Source organism: Bombus vancouverensis, chromosome 4 (assembly GCF_051014615.1).
Source record: "Bombus vancouverensis nearcticus chromosome 4, iyBomVanc1_principal, whole genome shotgun sequence".
Classification (NCBI taxonomy): domain Eukaryota; kingdom Metazoa; phylum Arthropoda; class Insecta; order Hymenoptera; family Apidae; genus Bombus; species Bombus vancouverensis.
The window spans coordinates 12,305,327-12,331,344 of NC_134914.1; the positions used below are offsets into that span (position 1 = coordinate 12,305,327).

A 26,018-nucleotide genomic window follows, 5' to 3' on the forward strand; every position below is an offset into this window, starting at 1 on the left:
TATAAATAATTTTCTAATACCCTTTACGCTATTTAGCGAATAAGACAAATCTCTGCTCAGATTCCATCTGTTAAGTTGTGTCCATAAAAATATTTGACCTATTATTAATGGACAAAATTAAATTAAATTAAATTAAATTAAAAATATAAATTTCCATAAAGATGCGCAATCTACGGTTGGTTTCCTTGAAATGATTCTTTTTATAAATAATTTTCTAATAGCCTTTAAAATAGCCAGAAAAATATTTGACTTATTATTAATATATAAAATAAAATTCGATTAAATAAAAATTTCCTTCGAAATGATTCTTTTCATAAATAATTTTCTAATAGCCTCTAAAATAGCCAGAAAAATATTTCACCTATTATTAATGGACAAAATTAAATTAAATTAAATTAAATTAAAAATATAAATTTCCATAAAGATGCACAATCTACGATCGGTTTCCTTGAAATGATTCTTTTTATAAATAATTTTCTAATAGCCTTTAAAATAGCCAGAAAAATATTTCACCTATTATTAATGGACAAAATTAAATTAAATTAAATTAAATTAAAAATATAAATTTCCATAAAGATGCGCAATCTACGATTGGTTTCCTTGAAATGATTCTTTTTATAAATAATTTTCTAATAGCCTCTAAAATAGCCAGAAAAATATTTGACCTATTATTAATATATAAAATAAAATTCGATTAAATAAAAATTTCCTTCGAAATGATTCTTTTCATAAATAATTTTCTAATAGCCTCTAAAATAGCCAGAAAAATATTTCACCTATTATTAATATATAAAATAAAATTCGATTAAATAGGATAAAAAATACAAATTTCCATAAAGATGAGCAATCTGCCGATTGATTTCCTTTGAAATAATTTGATCGGCACCAGCTCGGCCAGGGGTCTGCGCGCAATTATCGCCCGGTGAAAAGTTCGCGCGTTGCCTCGGGAGCTTTATGAACGAGCCGGCGGTGTTTCCACGCTCATTAAAGGCTGCCTTAATTTCGTTGGCCACGGGACGACCTACGGTAGGTGAGGCGAAATTATCTTTAGACAGCCGTGTATATCTGCGGGCGATGCGGCTCTAATTAAATCCGTCGCGGATGATGTCCCACGCGCGTACCATGCAACACGCCACAAATACGGACAACGAGATCGAACGAGGAAGAGAAAAACGAAGAAGGAAACGGTTCATTGTGTAGTCTGGTAACGCGTGTCTCGACGATGAACGTACGATTCGCCTGCTTTATTTCTAAGGAGAAACGGAGCAGCGGTGAAATTGCTTTGGATATGGTTAATAGCGTCGTGTCAGGGTAGAATCGTGCGGTTCCGATTCTTCGTAAAAGGCGTTCGTGTCTTCGATCGTTTCACGAAACGGAATAATACATTGGAATTTGTCGAATTTCCCTTTATTTTTCGTCTCTTTATCAGACCAACGGTACCGTATCGTGTTCCTAATTAGGAGACCGAGTGCTTTTTTCGTTCGACGAGCACGGGGCAAGTAGAACACTTGCAAATCAGATTTCTAAGAAGAAAGCAGCTTTTAAATTCAGTTAACAAAGGCTGTTGATTAATTGAATTTTAGCAAAATTGTCTTTCTACTCCGCATTTTCTCCGTAATTTGAAAAATATCGCTTCTCAATAGCGTTTTACAAAATTTTGTCGGTGTCTAGAAAGCGTGAAAATCTGTCAACAGGTTCTTTTCCTTTTCCATCGTGTCATATTGGAATACTACTTTCTTCGACACTGAAACGAGAAAACGAATCGAAACGTGCTTAATCGGAATTCTCCAAAACTACAGATTCTCGTGTTCATCCACGAATCACGAGAAAGGCAGGATGAAAGAGTTTGTGGTTGCAGAGTGACCTTGAGCGAAAATATAGCACGAACAGGAGATGTCGGGAGAATCGTGCGCGCGACGAAAATAATAATCGAAGGATCGCCAGATTTAGGAGTAAAAGAGGAGGCGGCAGCGATCGTTGGAGTAGCCAGCTCGTCGGCTAATTAATAGTTCCGGGAAGAGGCGCGAGGTGAAGAGAAAGGATCGCAGGATTGCGAACGACGGAGTAGGCAACGAAAGAGAGTCGGAGGACGGAATGCGGGACATGTGGCGCGCATCCGCGTGCCTCCAGCCTGCCAACAGGGTGCGATTTTCTGACGAATGCGAGAATAGGTGCTAGAGGCCAGGGCCGCAATCGTTACTCTTATGACAGGCTTTCGTTACAACTTTAGCTGATAATCGAAGTACACGTAACAATATGATAATATCATCGTACTACGGACTATGCCCGTAATATTTACGCTTGCGAAGGAAACTTTTAGGACGACCAAATATTCATCGATATGTGAAATGGTACTAGGTTGCTTCGTGTTTTATCGGATTCACATATCGCATTCACATTTACATAATTCATATATCGGAAGAAGCCAGCTCTTTGGATATAAGAGATAACATACTTAACCCTTTAACCTACAACTACAGGCATAATCCGTATTAGGCAACCGTATTTTTTTTTTTTTTTTTTAATATTTGGTCGACTATTTACAATCAATTCTTTTTGAGAATTATAAGTAAATTATTTCGGCGTGGTACTGTAACTTGGATTATGAGTGTTTATGGTATGTTTGATTCTAGTTGAATCTAATCCTTCAATCTAAAGGGTATTGTCGACACGCGTATTCGGGTGTCAGCAAAGTTTCTGATCAGGCCGCGTAACCCATATTCGGGTGTCGCTTATTTGACTGCTTGCGAGGGATCGTCGTAGGTATTTGAAAAGATATTCCATAATAATAAATTGTTAATTAATAATTAATTGTAATAATAGTTGAATTGTTATAAAATAGAAATACGAAAATGGTTTATCAAAAAAATTATTTAGAATGTAAAACTTTAAAGCATTCTATACATAGCTGAGGTTTGTCGGGACAATTTGCACAATAAGTTGTCGTTTTCTTCAAATTCTTTCGTGTCTTTGTTCGGTCCATTCGACGTCTTTTATTCGCGTAACATAGTTTGCACGCGCGTCTAATGCTTCTTCCGGAATCGTTTTTCCGAACGGCGATATTATGCCGACTCCTTCAAAGACAAGGATTTTTTGTATTTTCAGACAACCCTGATAATTTTGCAACCAATAATCGTCTAAATATTCTAATATTTCTATTTTTCCTTGTTGCAATTTTGTAAACCGTCAAAGCGTTTACAACAGAAATTCGCAGAAAGAATCGAATGCCAAGCTTTCCGTACCATTTGATTCCTTTTCTAATTGCGGTGGCATAAGAAACCATTTGGTCGGAATAATCTATACCACGCTTTCCTTCGTTATATTCGACAACAGCTAGTGGTTTTAACGTTGCGAACAAACGAAACGAAAGATCATTCTTGAGACCACCGCTTGAGCGATTCGCATTACCAAAATATCGATGGGAGCACCTAGCAGAGAACGCTTGATACTGCTGTACGCGTGGCCTGACGGAGATTTCTTTGAAAAAACGCGTGGTAGTCAACGTGTTAACCGTAGGTATCTTAAGGTCGCGATGTATCGTTTCGTTGGTAACATACCAAGGTGCATCCATTAAAGGTCTTAGAGTTTTTGATCGGTGAAACCGTATTTGCCCTCAGGTTCGTGAAATCGTAACGACATTGCCATGAAACGGATGGTAAACTACAATACAGTCGCGCAACGAAGTTTTCATATTATCGTGGAACGGGGGATTCGTCTAGAGAGAAATTCTACAGGTGAAGAACTGCAAGTAGTTTGGAAGTTCGGATTCCTCAAGGTGTGAAATTATAACGATATTACCATGAAACGAGGTAGTAAACCGCAGTCATGAAATTTTCATATTCTTGTAGAATCGAAGGTTGGCGGAGAAATGGAACAGAGGTTTCGCGGACAAATCTACGGGTGAAAATTCAAAGTAACTTGGAAGTAATTTGGAATTCTTCGAGATGCGAAATTGTAACGATATTACCATAACGCGAACAGCGAACCGTACAGCTGCGAGAAAATTGCGCTCGACGTTTTCATACGAAATTAAAATCTCAGAGAAATGGAATAAAAATCTCACGAGAAGATAAAAGAGCGGCCCGGAGAATAGGAAAATCAACAGGTGAAAACCGAATGCAATTTGGAAGTTTAAATTCCCCGAGCTGTCTCTTCTATTTCGACTCTGCTCCCCGGAATATTTCAACAATTTCTGACTGAACGACGAATCGATTCGCAAATATCAGAGAAAAAAATTTCACAAAACAGACCACACGAGGAAACTGGATATAATTTGGAAATTTGCTATACTCTCGATACGTCTCTTCTATTTCGACGCTGTCCTCGAGGATCTCAAAAAATCCTAAACGGATGGAAGTCTATGAATTGTATCGAAAGGGGATCCAAATTTGAGATAACGTGACAGTTCGAATTCTCCATAATTCGCCTGTCATTCGGATGGTGCGCGAGAATAATCGGCAGGGAAGAGGCACGCGAGGAATTCACGATTCGGATGCCTGGCGATCCCATGGTCCGAGGCAGGTGCGCGCTTTGTTTGCTCTGTTTTTTGCCGCGCGGTAATAGGAAAACCGCGTAGAGAAGCTGTTCACGCTCAACGAACCGATTTCCCTTCCCTCGGGAATCGCTCGCGCCTACCTTCTAACGCGATATCAAGGTCGAGACGCGTCTCGACCTTCCTGTTGGTGGACGATTAATCCGTGATAACTGTTATTTACTCGAGATCGCGAATACTTTCTCCCGCAACAGGAAATTATAGAAAATTACAGGAAAAATACAGGATAGCTTGGTGATCTTTCAAAAAATATCGATAAATAGGGAAGACGGTTCTGTATTTTACTTTACTTTAATTCGAAAACAATTTCTACCCTTAAACAGATATTTCTATAATAGCGAAATTACGAGTCAAGAACGAAGATAAATCAATTTCAAGCTACTAGTTTCGATTCTTGCAAATATCAAAAATACCATGTATTTTCTTGTAACGAGTATTAAACTATGAAAGCTGTAAATAAAGAAATAAAAGAAGAAAAACGTTAACTGGTGTTCCTCTCGACAAATTAACCGAGTAAACACGAACGTCGAGGAATAACGAGTACGTCAGCCCATAATCGACATCGCAATTTTTCTAAGCAGAATAACAGAATTTTGCCAATAAAGTTGCAACTCGTAGATCGTTGACACGCGAACCTTGTACTCTTAATTGTAAATTTAAAGCATCCTCGAATGCAGCATTAGTCGTTACGATGCCCGCTACGATAAGCTCTATCGCCAACAATGACTAGTAGGCGAACGATTATCTGACGCAGAGTTCGACAGACAGGTTTTAATAAAACGTTTCGCGTTTCACCAGAGTCCGGCTTTCGCTCGCGCCACGCAATTTACTCGCTCTTCCTCTTTCCGTCCGCTAAATGATTAATGCGGCCACTGGAGAGCCGCGGTTCGCTGCTTTCCCGCTGCGACCACCTATGGTTCCTCTTTTTTCCCTGCCCCTGCGCCATGCAAGGCCGTTCCATCTTCTTTTCCGACGAACATCGTGTTTCACTTCTTTCGCCGCAGAAGCTTCTGTCGACTTTCGTCCAATGCAACGCGTTTACTACGAGCGTTCTTTAAACCGACAATCCACCGAAAAGCTAAGCTAAACCACGCTAAGTCGAATCCCGCTGCGTTCTTTCAAATCATTTCCAACTCGATGATATATTTTAACATTTTTTTCTTTTTATTTATTAATACTTACAATCGATTCTCGCATTAAGAATTTTCAGTAATATCTTTTAACATTGCAAAATATTTCAAACTCCAACGGAATATGGAAAAGATGGTTAATCGCACGAGCGACTTCCCGTCTCAATTTTACGTTCAAACGCTCGCTTAACCAGTCAGCTGTTATTGACGAGTATACTCGTCGTGAAGAATTGGCAATATCTTACGGCGTTATGACAAGCCTCGTCGATCATTTCGTTGTTATTTAATTCTATATTACAACAGCCACGTATACTCCGTGTTCGACGAGTATACTCGTCATTGCTTACCTTTTGCCACACATTTCAGGTACACGCTTTTCGAAGCTTTCAAACAAGTTGTAACAGCTGACTGGTTAAAACGCTACGAACCTCTTTTGTTCCTAAAATGAGAGCAAGATCGAAGCGAAGTTATTTTATCCATTTTATTTATCTTGTGTGCTTCAATACGCATCTACAGAATCGTTTCCACGTAAAAGTTAAGTTGGTAGCGCGGTAGTAACCAAATAAATACAGGATGGTTGATAACTAATGGTACGAGCGGAAAGGAGGTGATTCTACGCGAAAAAAGAAGTCGAAAATATAGAATAAAAATTTTTCGTTCGAGGCTTTGTTTTCGAGAAAATCGACTTTGAATTTTGGCTCGGTACGCGTGCACTTTATCGCGTCTCGTTATAACGGATCTCACTGTAGATCGTTGTCTCGATTGACGTTATTTTTTTATCCTATATTTTCGACTTCTTTTTCCGCGTAGAATCACCCCCTTTCCGCTTGTGCCACCAGTTTTACCAAACCACCCTGTATACTGCAGGGAATTTTAAAGAAGACGCTATATACGAGACGTTTCGTAAATTGCATAAAATTCGTACGCATTTTCAACAACGTGGAAGAATGCGGTAGTTTGATCGTAGAGGGGAGAAGCGGAAGTATAAACATAAATCGTATGTCACCGGAAAGAAACGAAAGAATTGGAACCGGTATCCGTGGAATTTCTCCAATTTCGAGGAAATCGCCGGATCGGTTACGATGGAGCCATTACACCAGGCATCCAACACTCCATCCGATCATTTTTCGTCGTTCGCCGTACGTCGTTACCGATCCTAGATCGCGAATCCGACGTCGTACGAGCTCGACCGACCGGGCAATCAATTTTTATTGCGCTTTGTGTGCCGGATCTCTCGATAAACGCGTCCAGATTTATTTATCGTGGTGGATGGTTCGACGACCGGGTGAATGCGACCCGATAGTACGTAATATACGGAACTAGATAAACGGCTAACGTAGGAAGACAACGGGCAGCAGCTCAGAATGAAACCTTTCACTCCAGTTTAGAATGAGACTGGACTTTAAAAAAATCAGACAGCACCGTATTTCTTTCGCAACGAGCAAGAAAATCGACGAAACTTTCCAACAGGGGGATAGATATCGTGGAAACACGTTTCTCTCGGATTACAGGACAGTCGCGATTGATGGTAGTTTCATCGGTAGCGTAGATCTTTATAAATCGTCCGGTTGATTCTTTCTTACAAACGGCAAGTTTAGTTATCTTCTATAGGGCGTGGAATTCTCAGTAAAGTAGAAATAAAAATTGTACAGTGCTGTGAATGATTAGAAACTCAATCGCAATATTTGATTTTGTCAGAATGTTGAAAGAAAAATTGGCAAAATTACTTTACATAATTCCATGCTATGATATAAAAGAAAATGTAAGTTTCTCTTGAAATTCTGTCTTTGAAGAGATACGAGCTCGATGTTTATCTTGTCATCTTTCCGTTCGATGTTCAATGCATTTTCCTTTCATCTTCGTCGCTTCTGTTTAATCTTCGTCGAAGTTCTTCTTCGAAGCCCCACCTCCGTCCTCGTAAATACACAATTAACATACGTCGATCGTTTCCATGCAAAACGAGGCAATAAATCAGTCGTTTATAATTTCAGTACGTTTGTTACAAATTGCTAATAAAGCATTCACGATCCTACAACATTTTTTTCTCGTTTATAATCGCCCAGCATGCAGATACGATTTAAAAAGATAAAAATGAAACAGCCTGTATATGGATCGCCCGAAGGCCTCTTCGTCTTCCATTTAACTCGATCCGCTTGTAATTAGTGGAAATATTTTCTAAACAAATAACGTAAATAACAATTGCCGCGTATAAGAAACTTCAGAGTTTCGCATCGCTGTTTTGTGAGACACCCGGTATAGACAGGACGACGAGGCTCGATCCACGAGTCGTTTATTTTCCTCCGTTCCCCAACGATCGGAAGGCGTTCTCCGTCATTTTATTCTCGGTTCATTCTCGTCTCATTTCGCTCCCGCGTCGATACAAAGGAACGATCCCGCCGAAAAAGAATGCGCATCTTGTCACGGCCCGGTTGATTAATTAATACGCGACCGATTACCGATTCGACGTGCTATTAGCAGTAAATCCCGCGTCAGCTCTCGTATCGAGGCCCGGCTGATATACGAGCCAGGCTCTCGTTTAAACTTTAAACGCTCGAAAGAGAAGTGGCACAAGGGGGACGAGAAACGGAAATCCGAACTAGTCGACACCCTACGAAGTTACGACACGGGCCCCCGATAAACGTCCACCTGTTAATTAGCCCAGGGATCGGCCACCGATCTATGCCGATCGGCATTCCGATTTTAGACCCTGTCGAACCGAGAACGCAACCGGCTATTAACGAGTCCGTGACGTGGCCACATGCTTCGCAAACGTTGAATAACAGAGCGATTAATAAGATTCGGATTGTGGTTTCTCGTTCGCCATTTGAATTTTTTCTTATCTTTTTTTTCTTCCTCTTTTTCTTTTTTTTTTTTTCTTTTTCGAGTAAGGATCCCAAGAAATAAATCGCGTTCGGAAGTACTTGATTCACGACCAGGCTACAGTATATTACCAGATTGCCATTCGAATTCCGATCGAATTGTTTCGAGTTGTTCGATCGACGAAACGTCGTTGTACAAAAATATTCCATCGAGTGATCAGAATCGAACCGGCTACGAATATATCTGCTGGATCAATGTAACAGCTAGAGTCCACGTTCAGAGGAAATTTAAAAGTACAAAGATGCGCAGCACGCACGTGATATGCAAAGTTACGTGAAACATGCAAAACGAAACGAGTTTCTACCTATCTTCTATTTCGTTGGTAATATTCGTAAGAGTTACGAATGTTATGAATTACGTATCACGAGTTATGAATTTTTCTCCAACGAATTGTTATCGCGAATTAGTATCGAAAATGATATTAAAATAAATATCAAAAACGTAAAGGTATACGAGTGCAGCCATTCGTCCGGACGAACGTTACTAAAGATCAACGTTAATTTCGACAACTTCGTGGAAAAGAGATATTTGCATGACACGTGGTTAAGTGTTTTCTTTCCTTTCTTCGAAAAGATATATCTACAAGGAGAAGCGATTCGTCGCATGGTTGACCCGTATGATCTATTTTGCGTATCATTGTTATCATGAATGAATGTAAATTGTTATCATGAATGAATGTAAATTGTAATCATGAATGTATGTAAATTGTTATCACGAATTAGTATCGAAAATGGTATTAAAATAAATATCAAAAACGTAAACGTATACGAGTGCAGCCATTCGTCCGAACGAACGTTACTAAAGATCAACGTTAATTTCGACAACTTCGTCGAAAAGAGATATTTGCATGACACGTGGTTAAGTGTTTTCTTTCCTTTCTTCGAAAAGATATATCTACAAGGAGAAGCGATTCGTCGCATGGTTGACCCGTATGATCTATTTCGCTATGACTGTCCGCTCGAATATGCAGGGTGGTTGGTAACTGGTGGTACAAACGGAAAGGGGTTGATTCTACGCGAAAAAAGAAGTCGAAAATATAGAATAAAAATTTAAAAATTTTAAAATTTTAAAAATTAAGAAAATAACGTCAATCGAGACAACGATCTACAGTGAGATCCGTTATAACGAGACGCGATAAAGTGCACGCGTACCGAGCCAAAATTCAAAGTTGATTTTCTCGAAAACAAAGCCTCGAACAAAAAATTTTTATTCTATATTTTCGACTTGTTTTTTCGCGCAGAATCACCCCCTTTCCGCTTGTACCGCCAGTTACCAACCACCCTGTATTTTATCCTGCTACATTTTTTGCAAGATTCTGCGTTAATAAAACCAAGCCGTTGTTAATTGCGCACAGATTTCCGACAAAAGGTTGTTACACGGCTGCGGTATCTGATCGAAAAGGGCCGAAAATCAGGAAATCGTGGTCGTTTGACTAGGTAATACTAGAGTTAATGGCGAGTGTAGTATTGCAACTGTAAAACTCGAAATTGCTCGACCGTCCACGTAAGAACGTTCTCGCGAGGCACGCCGTGGAAAATTGGCCCCGGCAGCAACAATAGAACGTATAGAATCGCGGAAAGAAATATAGGAACGTAATTATTAGTCGTAGCTTGGCTCCGGTCGTTACTCGAGAGTAATAAACCCGCTTGCAGCTAATGCAGCGGCGTAATTCTCCGGCTCGCATTGCTATGCCGGGACACGGGCAAATTCAACGGCAAAACCAACGATTCCAGCGATATGGATAATAACGCTTGCAAGAAGCTTTCATCGCAAGAAAACGTACACTCCGCTCGCAACGCGATAAATACCAGTTTGCTTGGCAACTTTTGCGAGAAACATCGATTTCTAAGTATATGGTAGGACAGGATTATTCGAGTCACCTAAGCTTCAACAGAGCGATCAAACTTGTACGTTACGATACACCATTGGCCCATAACGTACGTAATAAGGAAGAAGAGGGCGAAGATATCGTAAGTAGATTTAGATTCAGCGAGAGGAAATATCAGAGACGAGAACGCGATTCGAATAATTCAGTGGCGGGGTTGTTCGAACGGGCGACGACTGATAAAAAGAACAAGAAGCTGAATCTTGGAAACGAAGTAATATACAGAGACTACTGAATTATGATAATTGCAATCCGAGGATGTTAACGTCGAACGAAATTTCCTTTCGACGAGTACAAGTAATATACTCACAAAAAAGGAAAACTGTGATGAAAATCCCGATGTAAGTGTAGGATATTTTTCATCGTTTGTCGCATCTCCGATATAGTCTATTTTCTATTTTCAACGTTATGACGGAACAACATTTTTCTACCGTTATTTCTTGTTACCTCTTCCTATAATTCCGCCAAGTTTACATTCAGCCAACGAATATACCCGCGTCGCTCAAGTTACGTAATGATAGCTTACGTTATCTGAGATGAAATCAAAGTCCGATATTATATAGAAAAGTTCTATTTCAAGTTTATCTCTGCGAATCTGCGGTAATTTCTTCGTATCCAAACGCATCTCAACGTCGCTACGTTCCAATATCTCGTCGTCCAACAGAGCATCGACTGATTGATAAAAATCCTAAAAACCTCCGTTCTTCGTTGTAAATCGTTTCACGCGAGAGAACACGTTAATATTTACATCGACACGGAACACGAGCCATCTCGAGCCATCGATTAACAAACCAATCTCAAACCTGTCTTCTCTCTCTCTCTCTCGCTCGCTCGCTCGCTCGCTCTCTATATATGTACAATCCTCGATAAAAAAAGAAAAAAAAAATTGTAGGATCCAAGAGCCACGAGGCAGAACTCATCGTCGTTCGAATAAGTTCGATCAGCCCTCTTCTTCCACGTATACAGAAGTACGTGGCGTGTAGTTCGGGATCCTAGAAACACGTGCAAAGTGTGCAGTTGCACACACGCTGCTGGTAGTCGTAATAATAAAGCATCGGCGAGCTGGAGCGCGAGCAAGCGAGCTACACGGCTCGGTAATAAGTTCCTGGTTTACGGTTCATCGGCAGGTTATCCCGAGGCTGGATCGGCCTACCGGCCGACTGAAATCACCGGTGGCCGCGAACAGACTCCGTGCACTTGCTTCTTCTCTATCTTTTTCCATGTCGCTACTCCGTTTCGTTTCGATCACCCTTTCACCGGGGGCGTGGTGGCTGCAATATCCCCTGGCCAATGCAGCCGTAATTACACCGGCGGCGAAAGAACGTAAGCCAACCGATCCGATCGTCGGATCGACGTTCGGATCGACGTTGGATAGAGAGAAGAGGTTCCCAGTCGAAGGTGTCTTATGGCCGATGTGTCTCTGTTCCGTTAGATCGAGTCAAAAAATACTCCAGAATGAAATCAGGAGTTCTAATTTTGGTTGAATTTAGACTTTCAAGTTTCGAGATTAGCTTGTGTTCAAATCGAGTATCCTAATTGTGGGCAAATTTGCAAATTTTAGGTCCCAAGCTTGAACCGTTTAAATTGGACCAACGTACGTTTGAAAATCTCAAGTTTGAGCGTTGAAGATCTGTTCTTTCAAATTTGAGAGCGCTGAGTCGAGTCGCTCTAAATTTGAGAGTGCTAAATTTTAGCTTTGAAAATTTGATTTCGCGAGCTCGAGCGCGCTAAATTAGATCGCCTGAAATTCGAAAATTCCAAATTCTATCGTCCTTAATTCGAGGTGGCTTCGATCACTAAATTTGGAAATTCCAGACCCGAGCCTTAAAAATTTCCGCTCTCAAATTTGAGCGCGCTGAGTCGAGCCGCTCTAAATTTGAGAGTCCCAAATTTTAGCGTTGAGAATCTGAACTTGCGAGCTTGAACGAGCTAAATTAGATCACCTGAAATTCAAAAATTCCAAATTCTATCGTCCTTAATTCGAGCTACGTCCGATCACTAAATTTGGAAATTCCAGACCCGAGCCTTGTAAATTTCCGCTCTCAAATTTGAGCGCGCTGAGTCGAGCCGCTCTAAATTTGAGAGTCCCAAATTTTAGCGTTGAGAATTTGAACTTGCGAGCTTGAACGAGCTAAATTAGATCACCTGAAATTCGAAAATTCCAAATTCTATCGTCCTTAATTCGAGCTACGTTCGATCACTAAATTTGGAAATTCCAGACCAGAGCCTTGAAAATTTCCGTTCTCAAATTTGAGCGCGCTGAGTCGAGCCGCTGTAAATTTGAGAGTTCCAAATTTTAGCGTTGAGAATCTGAACTCGTGAGTTTGAGCACGCTAAATTAGATCGCCTGAAATTCGAAAATTCCAAATTCTATCGTCCTTAATTCGAGCTACGTTCGATCACTAAATTTGGAAATTCCAGACCAGAGCCTTGAAAATTTCCGCTCTCAAATTTGAGCGCGCTGAGTCGAGCCGCTCTAAATTTGAGAGTCCCAAATTTTAGCGTTGAGAATTTGAACTTGCGAGCTTGAACGAGCTAAATTAGATCACCTGAAATTCGAAAATTCCAAATTCTATCGTCCTTAATTCGAGCTACGTTCGATCACTAAATTTGGAAATTCCAGACCAGAGCCTTGAAAATTTCCGTTCTCAAATTTGAGCGCGCTGAGTCGAGCCGCTGTAAATTTGAGAGTTCCAAATTTTAGCGTTGAGAATCTGAACTTGCGAGCTCGAGCGCGCTAAATTAGATCGCCTGAAATTCGAAAATTCCAAATTCTATCGTCCTTAATTCGAGCTACGTTCGATCACTAAATTTGGAAATTCCAGACCAGAGCCTTGAAAATTTCCGCTCCCAAATTTGAGCGCGTTGAATGGGATCGCTCTAAATTTGAGAGCTGTCAAATCGATCGTTATTAATTTGAATTCGCGAACTCGATCGCGCTCAGCTAACCTACCTTGAATTTGAAAATTCTTGAAACTCGGCTGTTCCTCTCGGTTGCACGAGATAACTCGGTGTAACGGGGCTAATTATCCCCTTGGAGGGACGTGGAAGAAAAAAGACGGGGCCGTGCATCTAGTTGTCAGCGCTGTGATTGCACGATTTTCTAGATCGTACGGCTATACGTGCACATGTGCATGCGCGAGCACACAAGGGCCAGTGTTTCGTAATCACCGGTCGATTTGACGGCGGGTAATTGAACGTCGAGAATTTCTGGTCTAACGATATAATAGGCACCGAGCGGTTGCCCGGCGAAGACACGTATACCCGGGGCTAATTTAAATCCCCGTGCAATAACAAAAGTCGCGGTGATTATCGAACCACCGCATTCTCTGTCCACTCGAGTCTTCGATCATCGCCGCTCCAGGGAGACCAATTGGCCCGATTCCAGCAAACACGGTGTACAGTTCATAAGCGTTAAGTCTCGTACAAGACGCGATAATTTCGTTTAAAATATCAAGGAAACGATTAATCGATTTTGCAATCGTGCGAGGTAACGATGCGGATGGAGCAACGTGATGAATCGACTCTCTCGGAAGCTACGTTGATCGAACTACGCTTTCTATTAATTTCTTATTTTCGTTATATAAGTAGACGATTAATGTCCAATTTTTAGAAGACGAATGACTAACTTCCACGAGCTCGTTCATCGCAGAAGGATCACACGAATAACGATAAACCGCGAGATAAATTTGAAAAACAGAATTACCGACTCGATTAAGGTAACCGATGTTGACGCGCAACGACAGATCATTTTTGTAGCCACGATAAACGTCGAACCATGCGACGATCCTCGAACATTGAAATCCTTCGACAGTATAACGAAACAGTAAATTCGGAATAGAACGATTCAGACAATAATTACCTATCTCTTTATCCGGATACTCGTACTCGAGACTTCCTCGCTGTAGTCTAGCTCTTCCCGTTAGCGTCCTAATGTTCAGAAATTGGGATGATCGCGAAACAATCGACGCGTATATAACTTTCATTTCAACGTTTAAGTGGGTTGAACCATAAATAAGCGAAGCTAAAAACAGCTTCGAAACCGAACTCCGGCATGACTAAGAGATCTCCACCCTCGCCATGAACGCTCATTCACTCGTCCAACCGCTCCAAGCTCTTCTTACGGTGCACGTGCACAGCCTCTAGGTTCGCGAAGAGGTTCTGAAGATAGCGAGAACAAGGAGGAAACTCGACCGAAAGAAGATGAAAGAGAAAGAGAGAAAAAGAGAGAGAGAGAGAGAGAGAGAGCGGTCGAACGAGGAATAGGTTCGAGAAGGAGAAGGGTAAGGTAAGTATTTCTCGGGCAAATATAATATACGAGTACGCGAAGGCCCCAGGGAGTAACGTCCACCATACCGAGACCATAATCTTGGCTGGAAGATGGTACCACACCCATGGGGGGTCGGCGGATAGGTCGATGGTGTTCCTGCAGAAAGCAGCGCAACCTAGCCCATCTTTCGCTCGTACGTATCGTCCTGTCCACGACTAAATCCTCGAGAAATCCCGTGCGCACCTATTTCTATCTTTAATACGTTCACTGCCTCGTGAATTTTATATATAATACGTTGTCCTAAGAGCCGCCATAAATCGAAATATCAGAGATCCAGGATAACAGTTATTTTAGATATTTTTTAGAAAAAGAAGATAATAATTTTGAAAAAATTAATTTTTATTTCAGTGCAAGCCAATTATCGATAAGTGTCAGAGACATTTCGCGAAGAATCAAACGATTGAAAAATATTCATTTTTAGTTGTTTCGATCACCAGTAACGAATTTTATTTCGATTGCCGCTAACCAATATCGACGTTAATCATTTTTCTCGTTACGTTCTTCGACTATTGTCGATTGTTGTTAACGTTAACGATAATTAGTATTCGTTGACGATACACGAGAAATTAATTATAAAACTTACCTATGTAATTTATTAAGCTAAAAAGCGGTTTGAAGATATGTGAATAAACGTTCTTCGTTGTACGAGGAACGAGAAACATAGGACTACCATACCAGTCAAATTGTCTGGTTTTACAATTTTATTGTAAAATTCTTGTAATGTAATGACTTTCGCAACGACAACTAAAAGAATAATATAATGAATTTTATTTCGTTTTGTATATATTCAAACTGAAAATAATTTTCTATCGAGGCTACCGATACCGATACCAGTGAAAATGACTGGTACTTGTCAGAGTGTAAAAGGGTCCTGCAATCTGTTTATCGAACCCGATTAACCAGTTTCCTCGTTTTGTACAACTTGCCACACGTTTTTAAAAATTTTACTGCGTATCATTCGAAATGACGATATCAGTTATCAGGAAAATTACGGATCGATCGCTAGATGCTAACGCTAGAAATACCACACCAGTGAAAATAACTGGTTCTACAATTTTATAAATGTGTCAACCCTCGTTTAGGGATCATTTTAGGGATCATCGTTAATAAAAATGTACTACATAACGTGGAATTGCTTCCGTAAGAAAGTAATAAATCAATAAATATACAAATATTCTATTACTACGTATTTTTCAAAGACCAGTCATTTTCACTGGTTTTGGTAGAAACAGCTTGCGTTAACTATCGGTAGTTCTAGCGTTAAATAACGAGGCAGTTGATGTTGCACTTTTCCTAGATGCACATAGATATTCGGTGCGCGAATATCGACGACAATTTCTCGAGCAACGGTTCGATCTTTTCCTCTAATAAAGAAAAAAAATCATCTTGCAGTCATGTCGTGAATTGCGCGCACGTTCACCTATGAACGAAGCAATGCCCGTTTCGTAAACGACGAAACTGTCGCCCGACAAATTGTCGTCGACGCGTGCACAGCCTTAAAGCAAGGACCTCGCCTTTCATCATTTTGGAATTCGTCGCTACGAAGCAAACCCTCCAGCCGCCGGCGATTTTAGTATTTTTCTCTACAAAATCGCCAACACGCCGCACCATTATCGCGTCGCGTTTTTTCCATTGCATCGAGACCCTCCTCTTACGATAAACTTATACAGGGTATAAATTTCGTCCGCGATTTTGTGCAAAAAAAAGAAAAGAAAAAATACGAAAATCGCCCGCAGCTACGAGATTAACTACCACGTTCAAGTGGAAATACGAAAGCATCTGCGAATCTCTACGTCATAGGTCCACGTGTAAATCTGCGAAGCTTCCTAATCTGCGGCATCGCGAGTTCCGCAATGGTAGAAACACATCGATGAATTGCACGGAATGTTGGCGGGAATGCGAGCGGAACAGCGGAAAGCGGGAAGATTCGTGACAATGCCGAGAACGAGATTCGTCTTGCTGTTATTACGTAGTCTGTGTTACCTTATTTCTCGAATTATACGCGAAGAACGATCGTTTCGAAGAATCGAGGCACAACTTGACCCAGTTCTGTTCGACGAATCTCTAAGAAAATTGTACGACGTTCTGACTTTCTTCGTTATACTCAAAATTCCCCCGTAAAATCGTCAGGTCCACCGTAATGACGCTAACGATCGTAAGACCACTGGAATCGTTCCAGAATTCGTCGATTCCTGCGAAACATCTTTCTCGGCCTGTGAAGCTAAATTACAGGTCTGGAATCGCGAGTAGAGCCAATCTCCGCCAACGATCCCTTGCAGTTTTAATAAAATGGATACTGCCAGAGTAGTAGTCTACTCGTGTAAGAGAAAAGGGCAAAAAATGATGAAAACACGGTGTTCGCGCAAGCTACGAGGATTTAAATGATTCACGAAAGTGTTTATCGTAGATTTATCGTGAAGAACGTATCATCGGAATATTTTTTTTATTTTATTTATTAAAATTTACAATCAATCCTCGCATTGAGAATTTTCAGTAATTTTTTCTGGCGTGGTGCAGTGACATGGCTAAATATTTATAATAAGTTAATACTTATTATAGATAAGTATAAGATCGGAATATTTATCGTAGAAAATCTGTGCATATCGTGTGCGTTGTAGAAAACATTTTGAAATTTCATTAGCCCGTTAATTTCAATTCTTCAGACGCGATTGTCACGATTATATCTGTAGGAATGTTACATTATAAGTTAACAGAAAACAGTATGATAAATACAATATCATTGCACTCTCACAAAATCGAATATAATACCGCGTTTCGCGTATTCGTTTCTCGCTAATTCTACGTCACAACAACACAACGAACTTCACTCGACCACGATAAATTCAACAGTATTTCCCATGCTCATTTTTCCCTTAACAAACCTTGGTAACGCTCGCAACACTCCTTGACAACATTAACATATCTTGACAATGTTTATAAATAATTACCCCTCACGCCACGTACTTCCCTGACGTCGCACCATCCCACATATCGATAAAATGAGAAATTTCTCTGAAAATCTATACGAATGTACGTATTTATTTATTTTAGCCTGTATATAGAAATTACATTACATTCACTGCAAACGCGTACCTACCAAATGGATAATTCACTGTTTAAATACTCTTCTGACCTCTACAAAACTACTATATATTTTTCTTTCAGATTTGTTCCAAGCTTAACCAATAAAACCGTAACGGTCGAGTTTCGTGAAAATGCCAATGAAATTTCGAAATTTTTCGTATAAGGCGCATAATATATTCGTAAAGAGTACCAACGCACAGGCGTTGGAATAACTCCGTCAACCTGTGCATACTCGTACCAAATATCTCGTACTTTTTGTATACAATTTTCAAATTTAATTCACCGACTTCTACATCGATAACGAGTTTACAGAAGCGTCTTACACTACTTTCGTGTGCTGTAAGTGGGTTACCACGCGACATATCGATAGCCGACCTCGGCTGCTCGATCGACTTTCATAGAGGGTTCTTCGTTCGTACAACGATACTGGTTCGACTGGATCGTAAGAAGGCTGAATGAAGAGGAGAAACAGGGTTGAAAAACGCGGAATACCACTGGAGAAAGAGAGAGAGGGGGGGGGGGGGGAAAGAGAGTGAGAGAGAGATAGAGAGAGCAGAGTATCCCTTTATACCGGCAGTGTCCGCCGAACAATGTCCATTCAGTGGAAACGGGCCCGCGGTCCCATCTTCTCCAAATATGTTGGCGATAAAAGCAGAATAAAACGGCGAGGCACGTCTATCCCCGTTCTCATCTTCCGTGCAGAACCTTACGTAATAGTCTCTTCCTTCTATAAACCGTACTTTATCGAAGGTAAATCGACGACCTCAAGTATGAAAATTGTGTTAGATTTATTTCTCGATAGTTTGCGAACGAGCTTGAAAAGTGTTCCATGATAGAAAACAGGTGGATGAAGAGTGAGCGGAGTAAGCGAAAATTGTATTGTAGAATCTTGGATAGAGTCCAGTCTTTTTCTTTTTTCTTTTTTTTTTTTTCTTGGAGAAAGCTGAAAGAGTTAATGCGAAACTGAGATTCGAGGTTGTAGGAGAACTTTGGAAAATCTTCGGCACGTTACGAGTTCCAACGAGATTACGTTTGGTCTAATTAATTCAATGATGGTTTCTCGAGCAGAGTACATCACGACGTTTGGCTACTCTTTTGCGGAGATCGAACCAGGACGTGAAACGTTCGCAACGATGCGAAAACGTATGATCGTGGAAGAAATGCAATAAAACTTTGTGTTTGTTAAATATGGAGAAAAATATCTTTCGTTAAATAAAGTAATACGTTGAAAATGATAACCTGAGTTGTAGTTACAATAAATAGTAAGTAGAAGATAGTTCTAGCGCTAGATTCGATTAGTTATCTAAATTAAGTAATATTTACTTATTTATAATACTTACTTATAAATTATACTTATCTATAATAAGTATTAACTTATTATAAATAATTAGCCATGTCACTGCGCCACGCCAGAAAAAATTACTGAAAATTCTCAATGCGAGAATTGCTTGTAAATTTTAATAAATAAATAAATAAAAAAAAGAGATAGTTCTAGATAGGTTTAAGATGTTCTTTTGTTTTTATCCCTAGTCCATGTAAGAAAGTGCAATAAAGTTTTTCGACTGAGAACAGTGCGATAGATTTATCCAAAGAATAAAATAATAAATATTACGATCCTACCTCTGAATACAGAAATAACAACAAAATACGATAGCTTCTATTTTCTGACTTTTACATCGCTCGCTGACTACGTGACACATAGGAGAAAAATGCGAAGCCTGAATATAAACCATAAATAACAAACAAGAATAAATAATAATACTATTTACTAACTAACGAACAGTATAGGTATATTTCCGTAAGAAACGAATAATTCAACTCGATTAATATTCGTCTACGTTCGTAACGTTACTCGTATAGTTATCGTAAAAACGTTAATATTTTTGAAACGTTGAAGAAACTGATAAAGAAATTCAAGTGCAAACGTCGAACGATATCGAATATTAAAGCTGTTCGTCTCTAAAAGACGAGAAATCCGACTTATCGCGAGACCTTGCCATACAAAGCTACTAAAACATCTCGTTTCACACTTTCTCGCGGACACCGCGGTTTTTTCCACGGTCGCTTCGTACCTTTCTTGTCCATAATTCAAGAATAAAATAATCCTATGGACGTTCTAATTACCAACGCAAATACACGACGAACGTTTATTGCTGGCGGTCGGGCACGGACAACGAACGGTCAAAAGTCGGTGGTCGAAAGGGTGGGGTTTGGGAAAATGAAAAGAGTAGAGCGATTAGGGCTTAACGAGCCGAGGACTCGAGTAGAAATCAGAGAAAGAGAGATATCTAACCGACGCGACGGTGATGAATGGCTCCGATCGGTCCTTATAAGAAACGTTTAATCTCCTCTACTGCGGAGGTAGAAACGAGTCCTCTGACTCTCGTAAGATTTATCGTTTCATCCGAAGACTACCGGTTTCGATTTTGTTTCCGTTTTACCAACTACCGCCAAATATTCGCTCTCGGAGGCAGATTCATCTGCGATTCGGTCTGACTCTTTCGAAACGTTAAATCATCGTCCGAAAGGTTTCTTTCGTTTTATAAGGAAATAATGGATGCACAACATTTTTCGTTTTACATTATTTTATATCGTTTAATTTATATTATTTTATACTATTTTATTTACGTATGATCCATTTTGCTCTAGCAAGATAAAGATCACAACGTTTGACAGATTAGCTTTCATGTTTGTATAAAGATGCGTCGTTGCAAAAGACGTGTCTGTAAAAGAAAGACACTTTTCGGACAACCTAATGAGTAGGCTATAGACATGGTTTATGTAGTCGTGGAAAGCTTAAAGATACAAGGATTTACGAGGCTACAGGAATCTCTGCTTAGGTTCTGTTTCTTTGACTACCACGGCAAAAATGTATCGTTTCCGGTTTCACTCTATTTTGAACGAAAAATTCCAAATTTATGCAACCACTTGATAATTAACCACTTGATAAGGGCTGCTGTGAAACAACAACGAACAACTATTCTTTCGCTTCTCATTGTCTCTTGTTTCTGCACGCTGCAAAACATTTTCAACTGCGATATATAGGAACATTTGATGCACGCTGAAGCAACAGCGAGTTTTTCAAGAAGCATGGAACAGCGATAATATGCTCGACGTTGCTGGATGTTGCTTCAAAGCGTGGTTCTAAATCAAAGTCATAGCGAACGGAATTAAAATTGCAAAAAGGATTAACGTCCACGAAGAAGATTTTCTTTTCTTCGATACACCATCTTAATTATTTTCTTCTCCATTCTTTTCATTTTTTTTTTCTTCTTCCACCGAATGTCCAGGAAGGAACTTGCATTCGCGTGAGAGTGGAACGGAAAGCAGAGAACTACAAGAAAAAAACTAGTTACATCGAACGAAACTCGCTCTATCCACGCAAAATATCAAGCATCTCGAGATTCGAAGAGAAAGCCCCGCTTTCCTGTTCCTTACAAACGATTTCCTCCTTCTTTGGTCGTCACGGAAGACAAGCGACGTCCCGGAGACTCGTCGTGGCAGCGACAGACGGATCAAAGCCGTTATTAATTTGTCTAAGCGGATGATAAATGTAGGAGAGGAGTTTTTTCCAGGACGCAGCCCCGTCGATGGGCCACCGCAACGTCTGACAACGTTGATCCTTTTATTTCTCAACCCCTGCCCCTCGATCTCTCACTCCTCCGCTTCCTCCTCGCTGCTCGTTTCTTTTTTTCGGCAAGGGAAAAAGGATTAATGGGCTTATAGCATGACACTGTCGTCGGATAAGATCACGGGCCCCGTTTTACCTGTCTGCTGCCGGGACCTCCGCCGATCATATCTCGCGGAATCCAAATCGCATCTTGTATCTCGTGAGTCCGCTGGTAAGACAGGCCTTTTATCGATTTTTGATCGCGATGCCGAGGACTTTGTGCCTCGAAGTTAAGCGTCAAGCCACTCGAGACGCGTGATACTCGAGACGTGCTCTCGCGATCGCATCGAGAATCCACAGTGTTTAGCGCGTTTCGTGGCTACAACTTTTCACATCAAGATTTCCATCGGATTGTTGTTGTTTCGTGTGGTTGATGGGAGGAAATTTTCCTCGGTATTCGAAAGGGTTTTCGTCGAATCGAAGATGTTTCGAGTATTCAACGTAGTAGGAAGTGCTCTCTGCTGACCAAAAAAGTTACCTTCGGACGAAGAATATCTTGCGTATTTGGTAGCATGCCATTTTCTTCCATGTTCAAAAACATTTCCTTCGGATCAAGAATGTTCCGCTTGTTCAATGGTAGGGAATTTTTTTTAATGTTCAGAAAAATTCTTTTCGAATGGAGGATATCTCGTTTGTTTTACAGCGGAAAATTTTCTCCCATGTTCAAACAGATTTCCTTCGAATGAAGAATATTTCGTTTGTTCAATGGTAGGAAATTTTCTTCAATGTTCGGAAAAATTCTTTTCGAATGGAGGATATCTCGTTTATTTCACGACGAAAAATGTTCTTCTATGTTCAAACAGATTTCCTTCGAATGAAGAATATTTCGTTTGTTCAATGGTAGGAAATTTTCTTCAATGTTCGGAAAAATTCTCTTCGAATGGAGGATATTTCACTTACTTTGCGACGGAAAACTTTCTCCCATGTTCAAACAGATTTCCGTCGAATCAAGAATATTTCGTTTGTTCAACGGTAGGAAATTTTCTTCAATGTTCGGAAAAATTCTTTTCGAATGGAGGATATCTCGTTTATTTCACGACGGAAAATGTTCTTCTATGTTCAAACAGATTTCCGTCGAATCAAGAATATTTCGTTTGTTCAACGGTAGGAAATTTTCTTCAATGTTCGGAAAAATTCTTTTCGAATGGAGGATATCTCGTTTATTTCACGACGGAAAATGTTCTTCCATGTTCAAACAGATTTCCTTCGAATGAAGAATATTTCGTTTGTTCAATGGTAGGAAATTTTCTTCAATGTTCGGAAAAATCCTCTTCGAATGGAGGATATTTCACTTACTTTGCGACGGAAAACTTTCTCTCATGTTCAAACAGATTTCCTTCGAATGAAGAATATTTCGTTTATTCAATGGTAGGAAATTTTCTTCAACGTTCGGAAAAATCCTCTTCGAATGGAGGATGTTTCGTGTGTTCAATAATAGGAAATTTTCTTCGATGTTCGGAAAGATTATCTCTGAACAGAGAATATTTCGTGTATTTAAAAGCGGAAAAGTTTCTTGATTCTCTTTCGAGATACTCTCACGAAACTCGTGTAACAGAATACACGTGATACTCAAAGGGTATTTAATCGCGATGTTTTAAATCAGAAAACAACGCTATCCTCTTTTAACAGTGGCTTTGAAAAATAATTACAGTCTCGATATCAGTGAAAAAAAAGCTGCTAAACTAATTCGTACACAACGCAGGTGGTTTGCGGCGAGTAGCGCAGCGGGAGCTCAAAGTGGAAGAGCAGTCGCGAGCGACTCACTGTCGCATCGTTTGAAACTTTTCGAGCAATTTCTTCGAACGAGAAAGGGAAAAGGTAAGAGAGCCGTGTCAAAAACCCGGAAAATTGACTACTTCTTGATACGAGAAGATTCTCGCGAAGAAAATTACGATTTCACGGTTAGGCACGACGAGATCCACCGGTAAAAAGCTACTTGCAACGTAAAATCATTTTGCAACGTAATACATATAACGTTTCCTGACTGACTCGAACCGATAGAATCGCAAAATATACGAAACTTTATCGAAAAGCAGAAAAGAAAGAAATGGTAAAAGAAACTCTGAATTGGTTGATTCGAACGAGTAGACTCGAAATCTATGAAAAATTATTGAAACGGACGAGAAAAGAAATAAAAAGATCTCTGTATTACGTGACTCGAACGACGAGGCCTATTGGAGATCTGCAAAAAAATATTGTAATGGACAAGAAGAGAAATAAAAAGAATTCCGTATTACGTGACTCGAACCAGAGGAATCGAGATGTGTGAAAAATTGTTGAAACGAGAAAAAGAAGAAAATAGTGAAAGAATTTTGATCGGTTTAATCGAGGATACCGCACGCATAAGCGTGTTCCTAAAGAAACTTTTCCAAGGAAAGAAATTTGGCCAGTTTGCCCGACGAACTAATTCCCAGATGGAAAACGTATACAAAGGGTGGAATAAGTATGGAAAATGGAAAAATAGTCACGGGCTGACGCTTCTCTCCTTCGTCAAACTCACCCCCCGAGGCGAGGCAACAACCGTGCATTCGGTTTAAGCTGACAAACTGGAAAATACGGATACAGGCAGCGGCTGCTTTCTCCCAGATGCATAAATTCGATAAGACCGGAGGATAGTGACCGTAATTCGCTTCCTTCCGCGTCCGAGCAAGAAAACGCGCGACAGAATCTCTCGCCGGTTGACGTATTTTTCCCCCAATAATTGGCCTGCGCGTAAAATATTTTTCACCGCGATATTTCCACTTCTCTTATCGTTGGTCGCGCCAAACCTTTTACTCCCCAATTTCCATATACGTCGAACACTTTTCACCGCAATTTCCACCGACTTTACGACGTTTAAATTTCTCCGCGCGTTAAACTCTTTATCCGCCAATTGCCGATATTTGCTTGGCATCGCGTCAATCTTCCGCTCCAACTTTTCTCCACTTTCCCCTCGCCGCCTCGTATTTCGCTCGGCCTTGCACAGCATCCTGCTCGTCCTAGAGACCTCCCGCGACGTACGAAAAAGCGACTTTCACGCCTCTAGCCTACGACCGCCGGTAAAAAACGAAACGTTGCTCATTACCGTCTCCATTGACCGTCACCCAAGCCGGATGGAGCTGATCCCTCGGAGACCGTGACTTACTGTCACGACGAAAATGGAAGAAATTCCACGGTTACGGAGCAACACTGCGGCAAAAAGGATCGACAAGAACTCGTTCGGTTCGTTTGTACTTCGTAGCCAACGGCCAAGCTTCCAAGTAACACCTGCGACTTCCGTTTTACGAGAAAACCGTGTACGCCGCAAGAAACGGGCCGATTAATCCGCGAGACAGTGGCTGATCGATCGCAGCCACTCGAAGGCCGATTTCCATCGGTTAAAAGTGGGTTGGCCCGGTTCGAACGGTAACAGAAATTGTTGTTCGCGTACCAACGATGACGCGACGGTACTCGATCGTTAATGATGGCCCACCCTGTCTTTCTGGAAATCGCAAAAACGAGACGCCACGAGGGGAAAACTGGTTTCATTTAGAAGTCTTTCTCTTTCTCTCACTCGCTCGCTCGCTACGTCTCTGTTCGACGAATTTAAAAACTCACCGGCCGCTTGGAAGGTTCCGGGCCCTGTCTGATGATCTCCAAGGGTGCGGGTATCGAGGGCCTTCCCAGGTACCAATCCTCCCGTGGATTGTAGTTATCCAGAAGCTTCAGCAGGCGTGGCACGTTCACGTAATTATCGTCGTCGAAGTGGCAGAACCACCTGAAACAGAGTCAGGGTATCGCTCGATTTAATGTCCCTGATTCGTTCGTCCTTTCGCGTCGATAGAAACGTATCCAGTTTCTCAGACGGGTTCGATTATTCGTACGGGCAGATCCTAATAAAATTACCGTTTTAATGGCACTTTATTATCGATGAGTTTTTCCTTGAAAAGGATCGTAGATGTATAGCGGAGGAGAATTTTTAAAAGGCCACGTTTACGAGATCCATCTATTCGTCTACGTCGAATTAAAAGCTTTCCATTCCTCTCGTTCTTTTTAATTATTTCATCATGTACGTGTGACATTTAATTCACGTTATAATATGTACTCTACTTCATAATGTACATAAAGTAGAATTTGCTAGTTACATGCTAGTTCATGTCAATTTAAACCGAGCGCTTCGACGACTGCGCCTGCTTCTTTTCTATCGGTTTATTATACAAATCGATTAGTTCGTTCGCGTCACATGCACGTTACCATGTAAAATATTAAAGAAGATAAAATTTGTTAGAGTTTTCCGATGATCGTAACGAGTATATAGGTGTCCTAAAATATTCATAGTTGGCGATGAAGATCGTGCAAAGTGACCATGGATACTTACGAGCGACGGTGTAGGTATTTAAAAATCGCTCCAGTTCTTAACTTTTCTATCCACGCTAGTTCGTAACTGAGAAGACTGACTTTGAAGTTTACGAAGTTTCGTATTACTATCGATGTCATTGTGAGTTTAATGCTTGTCGTTAATGTGAACT

The 26,018-nt window shown here is 40.5% G+C and overlaps 1 protein-coding gene across 1 annotated transcript in view; it reads right to left on the reverse strand.

The window, feature by feature from the left end:
* Positions 1 to 26,018, reverse strand: part of fng (Fringe glycosyltransferase) — a 132,691-nt gene that overhangs the window by 49,401 nt on the left and 57,272 nt on the right. Inside the window, exon 5 of the mRNA XM_076617739.1 lies at positions 25,108 to 25,267. Coding sequence (XP_076473854.1) covers positions 25,108 to 25,267 — 160 coding nt within the window. The remainder of the gene's footprint in view (positions 1 to 25,107; positions 25,268 to 26,018) is intronic.